We start from the raw sequence: 17,860 nt of genomic DNA, 5'->3' as shown, positions 1-17,860 counted from the left end.
ATCCCCTGCCCCTTGAATGGTGGCAGGATTGATAATTGATCAGTTATGAGAGAGTCCACGTAAAATGCTTAGCTCAGCCCTGGCACAAAGCTGGAATCATCACCCGCCGTTATGATTATGGCAATAACGTGGCCACAGCCCCCAGTGAGGAGCCCGACCCTGAGGGAGAACCTTCTGGATCACTGAGTTTCCAAATTGAAATGGGGGACACTGGTGTGGTGAGTGTGACTCTGCTTCTGTGGACAAAGCACAGGGTGTTTAAAACTGGGGAGGGCCTTGAAAATCATGAAGTGGGGCCCCCGTTCCCACCTGACGGCCCTTCCCCATCCAACCCAGGCTCCGATTCCAGAAGTCACAGGGCCGCTGGGTCACCGTCAGCCTCCAGCTGAGAAGGAGCTTCCTGAACTGAGTCACTGCAACCGGAAACTCCAGGAAGAGATCCGAGGAGGGGACGAGGAGGAAAGACAACAGGCCGCCACGAGGAAGACACCCGGGTGCCTCGTGGCCAGGACGCCACAGCCCGGGTATGGAGGCGGCCCCGGGAAAGGAGCCTCCGGACCAGCCCCGTCCTCTGCCCTGACCGCACCCAGCCCCGTGCCACCGTGTGCCACGCCAGCTCCTCTGAGGGCTGCCAGCCGGCCTCCTGTGTGCCCAGCTTCTGCCAGCCTTCTTGCCGTGTGCCTTTGAGCCACAAGCCTGCTGTGTGTGTGCCCGTGAGCTGCAAGCCCATTGTGTGTGTGGCCCCCTCCTGCCAGCCCTCCTGCCCTGCCCTGGGTGACCGAGCATGGGAAGGCGGCCTCTCGGCCGAGGGGCGAGCTCCCAGCGCTCAGCCCGAGGGACCCCACTCTGTCCCCCGAACTCACAAGGTCAGTCCTCACCCGGCTCTGCGTGGATTGAGGGCAAGTCACTAACTTCCTGAACTGACCCCGTTTAGGTGCAAAGGTCTTCTGCTCCGCAACTGAGTCTAAATGGAAACGAGATGCTCCACTGGCAAGCAGGGCTCCTCCGCCTCCCGATGGGGGGGAAAGAGCCTCGTGGGGAACTTCCATGGTCCCCCAGAGATGCCCACGGCCCGTCCCCAGGACCGTGACACGTCCCCTCACACGGCAAAGCGATTTTGCCGACGGGAGTAAAGTAATCGTGATCGGGGATGGTCCTGAGTCATCCGGGTGGGACTTGGGAGAGGGGCCGGGGAGACTCGGCCACAGAAGGGGAGGCCGCGGGAAGAGGGAAGCCAGACGCTAGGCCACGAGCCGAGGATGCGGTGCCTCTGTTTATCTATGGAGATTGTCGTATTTTTCTTAAATATGAATAAGTAAAGAGTACAGGTCTTGAATAAACTCGGCAAGGTATTTAAGAGTTGAGGCAGATTTATGATCTAACCACTTCCTGTTTAAAGGTCCTCTTTGGGTTTTGCTCTGGCCCCACTTCCCTGCATATAGCTAAGCTGGGGTTGGGGCGGGGCCCCCTGGGAGGTGCCTTCAATTCCTGGTCCCTCCTGCCTGGCCTCCACTGTTCTCCTGCTCCTATGGGCCTCATCAGTCTGTTACTGATGGGGTGATAAGTAGGGCATCTGTTGCTGACCTGGTCAGTCTGACTGCTGCCCACTTGACTCTAGTGCTGGTGGTCCACTGAGACTGCAGGCTCATCCTCCTACTGTCCTGAGGGTTTATTCACAAGGTGTCATTTTTACTCTGTGCCTCCTCACTCAGGCCTTGAAATCTTGGGTAGAATGAGTGATGTCTGAACCGACCCTGCACCGCCCTCGGGGTCCACAGGAGCTCGTGCGCAGACCAGCATGCAGGCAGCCCTCCTCTGGGTGGGCACCTCCCTCCAACGGTGCTCGTCCTGGACTCTCAGATCCCGACCCAGCAGGGTTTCTGCTGCTCCCCACGCACCTTTAACCTGCACAGGCAGGGGGGTGGGCATGGGAGGAGCCCAGGGCCCGCTCAGGGTCCGAGCCTTCTGCCCCCACGCCCGTCCCCCTTGCCGGCTTTGGGGAGGGTGGGCCCTGGGGTAGGAAGGGACACAGAGCGTGCAGATGGCACCCGCTTTCAGATCCTGTGGTCTCTCAGCTGCTTGAACTCGGATTCGAGAATATGTCTTTGAGGAGGACCCCCTCTGGGGGTTCCCTCTGGGCAGCCACTGAGTGTCAACCGACGGGGAGAGGGGAGGTCCTGGCGCCAGCAGAGGGGCTCCAGGGGCTCCCGAGAGACAGCAGCTTGCGGGGGGCAGACGATCCAGCCGGTCAGCAGCAGGACGTGCCCAAGGCGGGGACGCAGCAGGCGGGAGCACGCGGGGCGGCAGAGCAGGGACGCGGAGGAGGAGGGTCTGCAGCAGGACGAGGGGCGGGGGCTGGGCTGGCAGCACAAGGGGCCTGAGCAGGGGGCGGCGTCACAGCACACGGGCTCGCAGCACACAGGTGTGCAGCAGACAGGTGTGCAGCAGACGGGCATGCAGCAGGCCTGTTGGCATGGGGAGCAGGTGCAGCAGGAGGGCTGGCAGCTAGACTGCTGGCAGCACGGGGCCGTGCAGGAGCTGGTGCAGGCTGGTTGGCAGCAGGGGCTGGACACACAGCTCACTGGGGTGCAGACGAGGGTCAGGCGGGGGCCGGGGCGCAGCCGCTGGGGGCGCAGCAGGGGGCTCGCAGCAGCTCTCTGGGCAGTCGTCCACCTGCCAGCAGGAGCCGGTGCAGGAACCGGGCAGGCAGGGCCGCTGCCGTAGCTCAGGGCGCTGGAGCAGACAGACGGGGTGGACGCGGCCGTGGTGGGGCCGGGGGGGCTGGAGGAGGGTGTGTGTGTGTGCGTGTGTGTGTGATGTGCTTGGCTGTCAGCTTTTATACCCCTCCTCGGTGTGTGTGAGTGTGAGTGTGTGAGTGTGTGTGTGTGAGGTGCTCGGCTGTCGGCTTTTTTACCCTCCTCGGTGTGTGTGTGAGTGTGAGTGTGTGTGTGTGATGTGCTTGGCTGTCGGCTTTTTTACCCTCGGTGTGTGTGTGTGAGTGTGAGTGTGTGTGTGTGTGTGATGTGCTCGGCTGTCGGCTTTTATACCCCTCCTCAGTGTGTGTGAGTGTGAGTGTGTGTGTGAGTGTGTGTGTGTGAGTGTGTGTGTGTGATGTGCTCGGCTGTCGGCTTTTTTACCCTCCTCGGTGAGTGTGTGTGTGAGTGTGTGAGTGTGTGTGAGTGAGTGTGAGTGTGTGAGTGTGAGTGTGTGTGTGTGTGTGATGTGCTTGGCTGTCAGCTTTTATACCCCTCCTCGGTGTGTGTGTGTGTGTGTGTGTGAGTGTGAGTGTGTGTGTGTGTGATGTGCTCGGCTGTCGGCTTTTATACCCCTCCTCGGTGTGTGTGTGTGAGTGTGAGTGTGTGTGTGAGAGTGTGTGAGTGTGTGTGTGAGTGTGTGTGTGTGTGATGTGCTCGGCTGTCGGCTTTTTTACCCTCCTCGGTGAGTGTGTGTGTGAGTGTGAGTGTGTGAGTGAGTGTGTGTGAGTGTGTGAGTGTGTGTGTGTGTGATGTGCTCGGCTGTCGGCTTTTTTACCCTCCTCAGTGAGTGTGTGTGTGAGTGTGTGAGTGTGTGTGTGAGTGTGAGTGTGTGTGAATGTGAGTGTGTGAGAGAGTGTGTGTGATGTGCTCGGCTGTCGGCTTTTTAACCCTCCTCGGTGTGTGTGTTGTCTCTCCTGTCGTTCCTGGTTGGTGCCTGGCCCGGAAGCCTCGGTAGATGAGTCAGTTGCCCACTGGGTACCTGGCTGACCGCCTGCCCGGGGTCCGGCCCTTGAAGAGGCTGGTGTTGGGCTGGGCTGGGCTGTGGTCCAGCTGTTCCTTCTGCAGGTTCCCTGATGGCTGGTCAGGGGACACGTGTGGCCGTGATTCCCTCGGGGGGACACCGTGGTGGCTCCTGGTGAGGTTGCTGTGGCTATGAGGGGGTCCCAGGGTTTATGCCCGGAGGACAGTGCCCGCCTGCTCCTGGTGCCCCTGGGCAGGGGCATGGAGGACAGCCCATCCCTGAGGGGGAGGCCAGGAGCTGGGCAGGAGCAGGGGGCCGTGCTGGGACTCAGCCAGGATTCTGCTGGATTAATTTGTCTTTCCTACCCGCAACTGGAGGGGCACGTGGGCTGGGCGAGCACTGGGCTGGAGCCATCCCCAGGGTCAGGCGGGCCGTCTGGGGAGTTAAGGAGGCAGCCAGGTCCTCACCCTGCTGGTATATCCCACGGGGAGGGGCCTTCAGCTCCGGGTGTCCCGGAACAATATTGAGAGTGGAAGGAAGATCCTGGAGGTCTCAGTGGTTACGTGACAGTGACGGGGAACCTGGGCAGCTCCCTAGTTTAGGCTCAAGAGAAGCTGCTGGGGCATTCAAAGGCCATAGCATCTCCTGTGGCCTTCTCCTAGTGCCCCCGAGATGGTGGACGCTGGGCTTGTTGGATGTGCTGGTGTTTTGTGTCACGCCTGATAGAATTCACCAGTGAAGCCGTCTGGGCCTTTTCTTCGTGGAAAGTTTTTTGTTTTTTTTTTCTAATTTCAATTTTGGGACTTCCCTGGCAGTCCAGTGGTTGAGAGTTTGCCTTCCAATGCAGGGGGTGTGGGTTCAATCCCTGGTTGGGGAGTTTTTTGCCTCGCAGCCAAAAAACCAAAGCATGAAACAGAAGCAATATTGTAACAAATTCAATAAGGCTTTAAAAATGGTCCACATTAAAAAAAATCTTTAAAAAAGATAAATAAATAAATTTTCAATTTTGAAGTAATTATAGATTTCCAAGAAGTTGCCAAAAAGGAGGTACAGGGAGTTCCTGTGTACCCTTTACCCAGTTTTCCTTAATGACAGCATCTTGGGTAACAAGCGCAAATCACAACCAGGAGATTAACAATCCACAGGTCTTATTCAGATTTCATCAGTTTTTTACATTTAATTTTTATTTATTTATTTATTTAGTTTTGGCTGCCTTGGGTCTTCGTTGCTGCACAGGGGCTTTCTCTACTTGTGGTGAGCCGGGGCTACCCTTCGTTGCATTGCATGGGCTTCTCATTGCAGTGGCTTCTCTTGCTGCAGAGCATGGGCTCTAGGCGCACGGGCTTCAGTATTTGTGGCACACAGGCTCAGTAGTTGTGGCTCGTGGGCTTAGTTGCTCTGTGGCATGTGGGATCTTCCCGGACCAGGGCTCAAACCCGTGTCCCCTGCCTTGGCAGGCAGATTCTTAACCACAGCGCCACCAGGGAAGTCCCCAGATTTCATCAGTTTTACATGCATTTGTGTGTGTGTGTGTGTGTGTGTGTGTGTGTGTGTGTGTGTAGTTCCATGCAGTATTTTCACATTTGTAGATCATACAAACACCAGCACAGTCAGATACAGGATTGTACCATCACCACGAGGCTCCACTCCGTCTACCCCATTACAGCCACAACCACCAGCCCTCTCATTCCTAACCCTTGATGACCACTTGGCTCTTTTTCATCTCTATTCTTTTGTAAAATTGAGAATGTTATGTAAATGGCATCATATGGTATGTCGGTTTTTGAGACTGACTTTTTTCACTCCACACAATTCCTTTCGGATCCACTCAGGCTGTGGTGTGTGTCAATAATTTGCTCCTTTTTATTGCAGAGTAAGACTCCAAGGTGTAGGTGTTTCTCAGTTTGCTAACCATTCACCTGTCGAAGGACAGGTGGGTTGTGGGGAGGTTTTAAACTACAGATCCAATTTCTTTGATGACTATAGGGCTATTCAGTTTATATATTTCTTCTTTCTTTCTTTCTGCGTTGGGTCTTTGTTGCTGTGTACAGGCTTTCTCTAGTTGCGGCGAGCGGAGGCTACTCTTCATTGCGGTGCACGGGCTTCTCATTGCAGTGGCTTCTCTTGTTGCAGAGCATGGGCTCTAGGTGTGTGGGCTTCAGTAGTTATGGCACGCAGGCTCAGTAGTTGTGGCTCGCGGGCTCTAGACTGCAGGCTCAGTAGTTGTGGTGCACGGGCTTAGTTGCTCCACGGCATGTGGGATCTTCCCAGACCAGGGCTCGAACCCGTGTCCCCTGCATTGGCAGGCGGATTCTTAACCACTGTGCCACCAGGGAAGTCCTATATATTTCTCCTTGAGTGAGTTTTGGTAGTCCGTGTCCTCCAAGGAATTCATCCATTTCACTTAGGTTGTCAAATTTATGGGCATAAAGTGATTCATAATGTTTCCTTATTATACTTTCAATGTCTGTAGGATCTCTAGTGATGTCAAATCTCTGATTCTTTATATTGGTGATTACTATTTTCTCTCTGACTTGCTGGTCAGTATGGCTAAAGATTTATCAATTTTATCAATCTTCTCAAGGAGACAACTTTTGGTTTATTTGATTTTCATTTTTATTTTTCTGTTTTCCATTCCATTGATTTTCCACTCTGATCTTTGTTATTGTCTTTCTTTTTTGAGTTTAATTTACCTCTTAGTTTCTTAAGGTGGAAGCTGAGGTCATTTATTTGAGAACTTTCTTCTCTAACAAGGACATTCAGTGCTACAAATGTCCCCCTCAGTATTGCTATAGCAACATCCCACAAATTTTGATATGTAGTATTTTCACTTTCATAGAGGTCAAAATATTTTCTGATTTCCTCTTTTCTTCATTTCTTCATTTATGGGTTATTTAAAAGTCTATTTCATTTCTAAATAGTTGGGGATTTTACAAGATCTTTCTGTTACTGGTTTTCTAATTTAATTCCACTGTGGTCAGAAAATACCCATTTTACGACTTAAATCTTTTCTAATTTATAGAGACTTGCTTTATAGCCCCCATATGGTCTGTCTTGACAAATGTGTACATGTTTTGCCTTCACTTAAAATGAAGGGTTATTCTGTTTGGGGGTGGAGTGTTCCTTCAATGTCAAATAGTTCAAACTGGTTAATAGTATTGTTCAAATAGTCTATATCCTTTCTGATTTTCTGTCTGCTTGTTCTATAAGTTATTGAGAGAGGATTGTTGAAATCTCAGGCCATCAGAGTGGATTTGTCTGTTTCTCATTGCAGGTCAATCAGTTTTTGCTTCATACATTTTGAAGGTCTGGTATTAGGTGCATAAACATTTAGGATCAATTGGCTCTTTCATCTTTATGAAAGGATTCTCTTCATTCCAGATCATTCTTTGATCTGGGATCTATTTTTTATGGTATTGATATAACTGCTGCAGCTTTCTTTTGATTAATGTTAGCATGATATGTCTTTTTCCATCTTTTACTTTTAATGTATTTTCATCTTATATTTAAAATGCATTTCTCATAGGCAGCATAAAGTTGGGTCTTTTTTAAAAACCTCGATCCACCAGTCTTTTAATTGGAGTATGTAGACAACCTATGTTTAGTGTGATAATGCTGTCTATTTGCCCCACATTCTTCTTCCCCTTTTCTTCTTTTTCTGCCTTCTTTTTGGATTCATTGATTTTGTTTATGATTGCCTATTACTTCCTTTGTTGGTTTATTAGCACAGCTCTTTGTTTTGTATTTTAGTGCACCAAGGTCTTTCCAGGATCCAAGAAAAGGTGATACGCACAGGTAATGAGTAGATTAAGCCATTATGTGTTTAAATTGAGATACATGCAAACCAAGGTGAAAACTTTGCCAGAATCCTTCAGAAGAGATGGAAGTAATTTAAAGGCAACCAGAGGCTGGTGAGAATTTTTCATGTACGAGTGTTGCTCTAGCACTGGGCCATAGCTTAGTTACTCATTTCCTTCCTCCTTGCCTCCCTCCCTCCCTTCCTTCCCCGCCCCCTCCCCTTTCTCTCCCTCTGTCCCTCCCTCCCTCCTTTCTTTCTACACTAAAATGAGTGTGCATGCGTCAGCTTGGGTTCTCCAAGAAGCCGATGCCAGGACGCGATAGATTTGCTAGCGATTTGTTGTGGGGCTGCCTGTGCACGAGTAAAGGGGAGTGGGGTGGGGAAGAGCCTTACTGCCTCAAGGTTGACCAGACCTCTGTGAGTGGCAAGCGGGAAGGAAGGAGGGCCGGATGGGCAGCGCCCTGGCCCACTGCACAGCTCTGAGAAGGCGTGGGGCTGGGGGATGGGTGGGAGAGAAGACGGATGAAGAAGCATATGGAGTCGAGAAGGCGAGTTTAGCAGGCCAGGCAGGCAGGTCCTCCCAGGGGAGTGGAGAGGGGTGGGGCCGGGAGGAGGGGCGGGGCCCAGAGAGACATGACCTGGACCCTCTGTGATGACTCCGGCCTGGGCTTAGGCTCTGGGATGGCTGTGGCAGCAATTGCTGAGAAGACCCTGGAGGATGAGGAAGTCCTCGTCATTCCTGGTGACACAGAGGAGATGGCCTGTGGGTGTCCTTTCTGGGGGATAAACTCCTGGAGGAGGCTAAGTGCTGGTATCTCTGAGCTCAGCCCCTCTGCTGAGGGACCCTGGAGACCAGCGGGCCTTGGGGGGACGTGCCCGGTCAGCAGCAGGGCTCCAGGGCCGAGGCGGAGACACAGCAGACCGGGCAGGAACACACGGGGCGGCAGAGCAGGGACACGGAGGAGGAGGGTCTGCAGCAGGACGAGGGGCAGGGGGTGGGCTGGCAGCATGAGGGGGCTGAGCAGGGGGCAGCCTCACAGCACACGGGCTTGCAGCACACAGGTGTGTAACAGACAGGCTTGCAGCAGACAGGTGTGCAACAGACAGGCTTGCAGCAGACAGGTGTGCAACAGACAGGCTTGCAGCAGACAGGTGTGCAGCAGACAGGTTTGCAACAGACAGGTGTGCAACACACAGGCTTGCAGCAGACGGGCACACAGCAGGCCTGCTGACGGGAGCAGGTGCAGCAGGAGGGCTGGCAGCTAGACTGCTGGCAGCACGGGACCGTGCAGGGGCTGGTGCAGGCTGGTTGGCAGCAGGGGCTGGACACACAGCTCACCGGGGCGCAGATGAGGGTCAGGCAGGGGGCCGGGGCGCAGCAGCTGGGGGCGCAGCAGGGGGCTTGCAGCAGCTCTCTGGGCAGTCGTCCACCTGCCAGCAGGAGCCGGTGCAGGAACCGGGCTGCCATAGCTCAGGGCGCTGGAGCAGATGGACGGGGTGGACACGGCCGTGGCGGGGGCGGGGGGGCTGGAGGAGGGTGAGCGTGTGTGTGAGTGTGTGTGATGTGCTCGGCTGTCGGCTTCTCCCCTCCCGGGTGTGTGTGTTGTCCTGGGGAGGCTCCACACCCTCCCTTCCTGCTTGCTGCTGAGAGCAGGTCCACAGAAAGAGTGGCAGCTGTTGTTGTTCCAGGAGTCGTTGCTCAGCTCACAAAGCTCTTGAAATTGGCTTGGGACGTCTTTACTCGTTTTTGTCCTAGAAAGAAACCCCAGGGAGGAGTGTAAGTCACCTTGTCATTTTAGGCGGTGTCGCGAGTCGGGGCCGGTGTCTGTGGACACTGGGCCCTGGCCCCTGGTCAGGGTGAGCGCTGCTGGGGTCGCCCGGCTGGCTGAACGAGGTCACGTGCCTCCGTGGTTGGAAGGTACTGGGTTCTAAATGAAGATAACGTGAGTCATGCTCTGTAGGCAGCCCTGCATCAGCGTCCAAGCCAGCAGTAAGAGCACAGCAGATGGGTCGGCTCACATACAGAAATGGATCTCAGAGTCTGGACATCGGACGTCTGAGGCCAGGGTGCTGGAAGGGCTGGTTCCTTCCAAGGCTGTCGGGGAGGGTCTGCCCCAGGCTGTCTCCTAGCTTCTGGGGCTTTTCTGGCAATTCTTGGGGTTTCTTGGCTTGTAGAAGCATCACCCTGATCTCTGCCTTCACCTTCACAGGGCTTTTTCCGTGTGTGCCTGTCTGCGTCCAAATTTCCCCCTTTCATAGGGACACCAATCAGGTTGGATTAGGGGCCACCCCAAAGACCTCATTTTATCTTGATTATATCTGCAAAGACCCTATTTCCAAATAAGGTCAGATTCACAGGTGCTGGCGGCTGAGGCTGCAGCATCCTGTTGCGACACAATTCAGCCCCTCATAAGTGCTGTCCCTGCCCTGAGGCTGACACATGCCCAGAGTCTGGGATGGAAGGAAAAGCCGAGCAGGTGTTCTTTCTTCTTTCTCGGGGACAGTAGTGAAGGGCGGGGTGCAGGCAGCAGGTGGCCTGACAGGTTTGGAGCACGCCCACAATTTCTGCCGGTCCAGGCGTGGTTTGAGCTCATGGGTTGATTTTTTTTTTTTAGTTTATTTTATGGAATAATCATAAAAGGAGTACAGAGAATTCACGTATGCCCCTTTCCCAGGTTCCTTATTGTTAACGTCGCACAGAACTGTAGATCAATTACCAAGTCTTAGAAACCAGCATTGGGACATTACTATTCACTAAGGACAGACTTTTCAGATTCACCAGTTTCCCAGGAGTGTCCTCCCTCTGTTCCAGGACCCCACGGTGCATTCATCAGATCTCCTTAGTTGGCTCTAGTCTGGGACAATTGCTCACAGCTTCCTTGTCCTTTGTGACTGTGACACTTTTGAAGAGCAGCGATCAGGTGTGTTGTGGGCTGTCCCTCAAGTTGGGTTTGTGTGACATTTTCTTATGATTCGACTTGGACTGTTACATTTAGGGGAAGAATCCACAGAAGTAATGTGTCCAGCGAAGCAGGGGTTACTTGGTGTTGTTATGTCTAATCACTGAAGATGTGACTATTTCTCCCTTTGTAATTAATAAGTATCTGGGGGAGATTCTTTGAGACTTTGCAGATATCCTCCTTCTGCTGAAACATTTGCCCTATGGTTTCAGCACCCCTCTGGGGATATTCCTACAGCATGATGACTATGGTGTGCTAATGGGATTTTCTACTTCTATGGCCCATCTCCAATTATTAAAATTCTTCTCTAAGGAAGAGTTGTTCCCCCCACCCCAATATGTTTATTTGTCCTGTTATGGACTAAAGAATGTTAATTTTATTGAGTTCTATTACAATATTATCATTATTTTCTTGTTCGAATTGCTCCAGCTTTGGGACAGTGACCCATCTGTGACATTTTGACCACTGGAGCTCTTTCATTCAGCTCTTGGACCCTTCCAGCATCCCTGGAATCAACCACTTCTCCAAGGAGCCCAGGTGCCTTGTAGTGGATGGTGGCATTTAGAAACCAAGGCCTGGAGCTAGGTGTGCTCACTGCCGCTGGGTGTCACTTCCCGCATGCCCTCTGGTGGAGAGAGCAATGAGGTGCATGTATGTCAACTAACACATGCCTGAACTTAGGGGGAATGCCTTCAGTCTTTCACCATTAAGGATCATGTTAGCTGTAGTTTTTTCTAGATTAGCTTTCTCAGGCTAAAAGTTCTCTTCTGTTGCTGAGAGATTTTATCATGAATGGGTTTCATGAAATGCTTTTTATGCATCTGTTGAGATGATCATATTGTTTCTAAGTCTGTTAACATGGTGAACTACAGTAACTGATTTTTTAAAACTTTTTATTTTGAAATAGTTATAGATTCACAGGAAATTGGGAAGCTAGTACAGAGAGGTGCTGTGTACCCACATTGAATGATTTTTGAATACTGAAGCGGTCTTGAGTTGCTGGATAAACCCCACTGGGTTGTGATGTACTGTCTTTCTGGCATGTTGCTGGATTTGATTAGCTAATATTTTGTTCAGGATTTTCATATCCATATCCATGAGGAGTATTCCATTGTGTATATTTTTTGTACCACAGCTTTTTTATCCATTCACCTGTCGATGGACATTTAGGTTGCTTCTGTGCTCCATCTTTATATTTTTTCCTGTTTCCTTTTTTAACCAGTGTAATAGGAGAAAAGTGATACCTCGTCACTGTTTAATTTGCATTGACCGTATTGACTTAGCTTTCATCATATTTGAGTTGTTTCTCTCTTAGGTTGCCTGCCTGTGGGGTAAGGATTGTTCTTATGTTTTCCTTGCTGGTGTCCTGGGTGCTTTGTTCCTTCTGTGTGTTCACCCCTTGTCAGTTTTAAGAACGGCAAACCCCTTTCCTGCTCTGTCCTGTGACAACAGCACGGCGCATGGTGTCCTTTATTGAGCAGAAATCCTTGTTTTGATGTAAGCAGATGGACCAGCGTCTTTCTGATGGTTTGTGTCTAGTGTTGAGAAATCTTCCTTAACCCCAGGTCACAAAGAGAGCCCCCAACTTCTCCCTCTGACGTGGAAGTCTCACTTTCCACCCCACCTGGAGTTGATGACCTGTGTCCTGTTCAGGGAGAAATCGGGCCTGGCTTAACTCCCCACCGAAGCCCAGCTTTCCCACCACCACCCACTGATCGGTCCACCCTCCATGGATCTGCGTGGAGCCCGGACCACGTGTCACCCCTGCTTGCGTGGGTCTCTGAGCTCTCAGACCTCCCCATCACTGGTCCATCTGCCTCTTCTTGGGCCCAAACTGGACTGTTCTGTGACTATGGCAGTGTCATCGGTCCCACTGTCCCGCAGGGCAGACCTAATAGTAGCCTCACCTAAATTCTTGGGAATGAATTGCTCCTGGTCCCTGGGCACCCAGTGAACTCAACGAAATCCCCAGAGTAAAGAGGATCTTATTGGCCATCTCGTTTCCCGCCCTCCCCACCCCCAGTGGAGGGGCCCATCTCAGAGACCGTCTGAAGCTGGCCGGGTGTCCACCTGGCTGCAGGCCTGTGGCTCACACCTGTGCATCCAGCATAAGGCAGTTGCCCCTCCACCAAATAACCTCGGTCTTCACGGCCCCAGCACGGGGGGCCTCCCCAGGGGACTTTTCCGGGGCACGAGGAGCCTGGCTCCCAGCCAGAACTGCTTTGAGAGATCTCGCAGGCCAACCACAGGCCTCACAAGGACGCTGCCCACTCCCCCCAGACTTGGGGCACAGCCAGGGCACTGCCGTCCTGGGGGGAGCTGGCCTCACCGGCCACGGCCATGGCCACGGCCACACTCACACGCACATCTGCACTCCCGGCCTCCTTTCAGGCCTCCTGTGAAGACACTTTCCCCACTCTGGCCCACTCCCCAGTGCTTTCCCACTCGTGGCCCTTCCTCCCGCTCCCTCCCTGGCCCCAGGGCTCATCAGACTGCAGGTGGCTTTTGTCCTGGGCTCCCTGGCACGCCTGTTGGTGCCCTTCCGGGGGGTGGGGGGTCTTGCTGACACTGTCGCAGTACAGGGTTAAAGTCTTCACTCCCCTTCCGCTTGGCCTGTTGCTGTGATCGGCTCCTCCGACACCTGGTGGCTCAGCTCTTTCTCCAGCTCAGCTGAGCCCCTGACACGGACAGTCGCCACCCTCCCATTTTACAGATGAGGAAACTGAGGCTCGGAGAGGTGCAGCGAGTCAGTCGTGGGCCAGATCTTACGATGCTGAGGTCTAGGTCAGGGCCCTACTGGTAGCCAGCTTTGAGTTCATCTCTCTGTGACCGCCACAGTCTCTCTGCTAAATTATAAGCAGCACAGGGCAACGACTATTTATTTTGGAAACTGGCATTTCAAGAAGTCTTTGTGGAACAGACGAAGACCACGCAAATGAGGGCAAGCCTGGCTGTTTATCCCGCTGGCTCTGGCAGGGGCCCACCAGCGTCACCTGGGTTTGGCAGGGGCTCAGGCAGGCACAGCTTAGAGCGGAGAAAGGAAGGCCCGGGTGCGGCCTGATGGAGGCCGTCGGCGAGGGAAGCTGGGGGCGCACCAGCAGCTGTGCCCGTGTGCCTGGTTAGGGAGCAGATCTGGTTTTCTCCGTGGGGTCCTGAACTGGACGTGGGGACGAGAGTTAGGGAAGCTGGTGGTCACTGGCCACACTCTGGCCGTTCCGGGCAGCGGCTGCAGAGGCTGTGGGCTGGCTTCCGGGCTGGTCGCTGCCGAGGTTGTAGGTCAGGCTTCTGTGGCCATGCATCTATGGCTCGGCCACTGTCTGTCTGTCCGTCCAGCCTGTCAGCATGAATCCAGCAGGTGCCAGTGTATGTGTCCCATCGGTTAACTTGCTGGACTCTGTCACTTAGGCATCTGGATGTCCTGAGGTGGCACTGACCTTTGTGAACTCGGTCACTCACTCATTCCTGCCTCCAGCGGGACTTTCCCAGGCAGGCACGAACGCACTGTCTCTGTTAACCTGGAGAACCCTCGGCAGGTGTGCGGGTGTGTGGACCAGGCACAGGTGGAGAGAGCCCGTGCGGATGAGTACCTGCCAGGCCACAGGCCGCTCGGGCCTGCATGGGTTCTGGGGGGCGGAGGGGGGGACCAGGAAGAGGCCGTTTCAGTTAAGCAATGGGGGGAAAGGCTCGCCCTGGGATTAGCCGAGTTCGGGTCCCCCTGGTGCCTGGGGCTTGGCTGGGCTGAGGCATGTCCTGGAAGCCGAGCGGCCTGCCTGGTGGAGGGCCCACGTACCCTGTGTCTCTCAGTTTGCGGGTGAATTTAGGGTGCACAGTGTTTACTTAGAGCCCCGTGCTCCCCAGGGACCCCAGCCAGGCACAATCACACAGCATGTGGAATCTGACCCCTGGCCTGGGCAGCCCGAGGCTGGGGTCAGGGTCCGTTCCCCAGAACACGGACACCCGTCCACCCCTGAGATGCCAGACTCCTCCCTGGCGTCTCTCTGGGACCCCGTCCCCGACACACAGCGGCCTCGGGGTGACCGCCGCCCTTGACCTTGGAGTACATGAGAGCGCCGAGCTGCGAGCTTCTTAGTTAACACACACGTGCTTTCCCAGGAACGATCGATGCTCTCTCCTCCCAGGCCGCTTCTCGCTTTCAGTGGCGTAAATGACAACAGTGCCCTGCCCTCCCGTCACAGAGCAGCTGCCGGCCCTCCCTCACCACATCCCCCAGAGGGCCTCGCACGCCCGTCCTCCCAGACACTGCTCCGGCCGCCACACCCCTCGGTCTCGCTGTCCCCCGTGGGCTGGCAGGAGCCTCGGGCCGGAGTCCAGCTCTGCACGCGGCCGGGCCGCCCACCGCCGTCCAGCCTGCCCTTGGCCCCCGCACCCTCGGGCATGTCCCCACCCTGTGGGAGCCTCCGGGCACATGAGGATGGCCCTCTCCCGGAGGACGTCCGCGTCCCCGGCTGTGCCCCGGCCTGATGGCCCCGAACTCCGTGCCATGTTGAGCACTGGGCGGGGCAGCGAGTGTGGAATGGTTTCAGGAGCCCAGTTCCTGGCTTGCACCGCCGCTCCGCTTTCCCGTGGTGGTAAGAATTCCCTGTGTCCTGGATGCAAATCCTCTGTCCTCTCGGCCTTGCCCCCCCTGTGCTGCTCTGGTCCCTCTAATCACCGACCTTTCCTTCCGTGTTTCACGCTCTCACTTTGAGCTGCTTTCTCCTCCTCTCTTCTTTGAGCTCGGTGTCTTTCCTCTGAACTGGTTCGGAGAGACCTGTTTCCTAAATTCCCTTGACTTAATGGAGAAAATGAGCTCCTGTCTTCCGCTTCATCTGCCCCCGTTTGTGCTGCCCCCCGCTCCCCCGCACTCTCCCCTCAGTGCCGCGCTGGTTGCCCTCTGGCCGCTGTGAGTCCCTGGACGGGGCACGGGGCAGCCCCGGCGAGGGTGGGGGCCGGGCCCGAGCGCGGGGGGGGCGCAGAGGGGGCGTCCTCTGCTCTCACGGCCGCAGCCCCGCTGATTTGCTGACCCATCCCCGTGGTGCACTGACTGCTGCCTCCAGGGCCAGCACCCCTGTGTCAGGCTCAGACCCCTTAGCAGGACCGCCTGACCCCGAGGGAGACGGCTCTGGGGAACGGCTGTTTCATGCTCACATGTCTGTCATTTGTCCCACGCCACGGCCTGACACATGGTGGCCGAGTCTGGAAGGGTCCAAGGGGCAGCCACGGGCTCTCCTCCGAGCCAGCACTTCACTTCCACTGCGGGGCCGGGCGGGCCGTCTGGAGCCCCACCTCTAGTCACAGGTGCTCTCTGCGCGCCCCGCTCTCCTTTCCTATCATCTGGGCTCAGGTGAGTTTTGTTTCTGATGACCTTGAACTGCAGAGCAGGAGCCTGTCTGCTCCTCTACAACGTGTGGGGACGGCAGTGCCCAGGCCAGGGCAGCATCCAGGTCCTGTCGGGGGCCCTGCCCTCTGACGGCACCCCCGGGACCGTGTCACAGACGGCTCTGCTGGGGGCTCGGGGAAGCTGTGCCTGCCTTGTCTCAGACCCTGGAGGCTTCCCATGTGCGAGCTTGTCTCCCAGGGACCACGCGCTCCCCGGGGCCGGGTGGGGGCTTCCTTGTGCCCCAGCACACCCAGCACAGCACCTGGTGGTTGACTTGAAAATGGCAGCAAAACCCAGGGGGACGGGGTGGAAGGGTGGAGAGGAGAGGTCACGGTAGACCCAGGTGGGTCGTGAACCCTTGGTGCCTCCGTTTGCTCACTGGATGGATGGGTGTCGACTGAAAAAAATGCACAACCTAAAAGTTGAGAGTTATGGTTTGTTCAGTGGACAAAACTGAGGACTTAACCAGGACACAGCATCTCAGATGGCTCTGAGGGACGGCTCCGAGGTCAGGGCGGAGCCAGGATATAGAGGAGTTTTGTAAAAATACCAGGTAGTCAGACCATCAAAAGAATGCTGTTAATTAAAGAAAACCAGACATCTCAAGTTAAAGAATTCAGTGCGTTTCTGTGTGGGGGAAGATGCAAGAGTCCGGGCTCACTGAAATCATTCCTTTGACGTGCACCTCAGCTACCTGGGGCCAGCATCCCGTGTTTTCTCATCCTGAGTCTCCTCAGGGTGCATGTCGGGGACGGCTGTAATGTGATGGCTTGAAGGCTGAAACATCCTTTGTTTTCTGATGTGGCAGGAGACACTCTTAGTCCACACGGGATAATCGTGACGCCCTGCTCACAGGGCTCTTTCGAGGACCCTGTAAGACACTAAGACCAGAGCCCGCACACCCACACCTGGGCGCCCCCGTAAATGCCCTGGCATAACCCACGTGTGATTTCCTTGACACAGACCTGCGGCCCCTGGACATCCTGGCAGAGGCGGTCCCTCCTGATGGCACTGCGGTCGGGGTCAGGGTGACACAGGTCCAAGGTGTGCGAGGACTTCAGCTCTCAGCTGCTGCCCCCCACGACCTGAGCTTCCCTGCGTCAAGGATTTTCTTCAGATGCGACCTCTTCCCGGAAGAATTTTCCATCGTCGTAACCTTGAAAGTTCCCAGTCTCCCCGCTAAGGTCAGTGACACTTCCCACTCTTCCTGTAGAATGACCCCCCCTTCCCATACCTTTGCACGTTCTCAATGCCAGAGCGTGCGAAGGGCACGACTGATCTGGTCAAGAGGTCAAGAGTGGCCGGCCTTGATAGGTAGTGAGGTCCCCATCACTGTGAGTATGCCAGCAGAGCCTGTGTGACCATTTGTTAGGCGTCTGTACAGCAATCATAATTTTCTGGTGTGCTAAGCTGTCAAAAGCTAGGGATAAGGCTCAGAGTTTTTAGTTTGACATCCTTTAGCAGGAAATGTAAACAAAATAACAAAAACATACCCTTTTGGGGTCTGTTTACCTGTGATTTGCAGTCCCATCCACCGCAGATCCAGCTAACGTTCCCACCGTCCCCGGCTAGGATGGAAGCGCCCCTGGAGGTTTCCCCAGGGTCCAGGACAAGGCACTTCCTAGGCGTGTGACCAGTCCTTCACATTCCAAGTCAGTATCCTCGATTCCCTCATAGCCGAGGTTCTCCCAGTTGGTTTTCTGTCAACCGTGATTCCATCCTGATACTCCCCCGGGGGATTCTGCCTGCTCAACCTCATCATTCTGTACAATATGCTCTCAAACCCAGCTGCTGAGCTTTCAGCTCCAGCCATTGCATTTTCAGTTCTGTAATTTCCATTTTCTTCTTGTTTTTAATGTAAATTCCAGTTCTCAGGTGAAAGTCTTTGTCTTGTCAGCTGCTTTCTTGAACAAGACTCCAACCTGTGGGTCCCCCGGAGGACTGGCTCGCCGTCAGCTCCATCTCTTTATTTCCTGTCATGCTCAGTAACTTTCTAACAGATTC

At 54.5% G+C, this 17,860-nt stretch overlaps 3 protein-coding genes across 3 annotated transcripts in view; 1 reads left to right on the top strand and 2 right to left on the bottom strand.

Moving 5' to 3' along the window:
* Nucleotides 1-4,815, bottom strand: part of LOC118894472 (keratin-associated protein 10-4-like) — a 35,739-nt gene extending 30,924 nt beyond the window's left edge. The window contains 5 exon segments of the mRNA XM_036850753.1: nt 2,396-2,621; nt 2,623-2,717; nt 2,720-2,781; nt 3,736-3,906; nt 4,793-4,815. Of these exon segments, the coding sequence (XP_036706648.1) occupies nt 2,396-2,621; nt 2,623-2,717; nt 2,720-2,781; nt 3,736-3,906; nt 4,793-4,815 (577 nt within the window).
* The window catches only part of TSPEAR (thrombospondin type laminin G domain and EAR repeats), an 88,234-nt gene that overhangs the window by 38,354 nt on the left and 32,020 nt on the right, over nt 1-17,860 (top strand). Inside the window, exon 2 of the mRNA XM_036849462.1 lies at nt 16,820-17,040. Within this exon, the coding sequence (XP_036705357.1) occupies nt 16,820-17,040 (221 nt within the window). The remainder of the gene's footprint in view (nt 1-16,819; nt 17,041-17,860) is intronic.
* Nucleotides 8,397-12,818, bottom strand: LOC118894471 (keratin-associated protein 10-8-like). The gene is given in 4 exon segments (XM_036850752.1): nt 8,397-8,909; nt 8,912-8,979; nt 8,982-9,043; nt 12,733-12,818. Coding segments are annotated over 4 exon segments (729 nt in total).

Source organism: Balaenoptera musculus, chromosome 4 (genome assembly GCF_009873245.2).
Source record: "Balaenoptera musculus isolate JJ_BM4_2016_0621 chromosome 4, mBalMus1.pri.v3, whole genome shotgun sequence".
NCBI classification, from domain to species: domain Eukaryota; kingdom Metazoa; phylum Chordata; class Mammalia; order Artiodactyla; family Balaenopteridae; genus Balaenoptera; species Balaenoptera musculus.
This window is presented reverse-complemented; position numbering and strand designations above follow the sequence as displayed.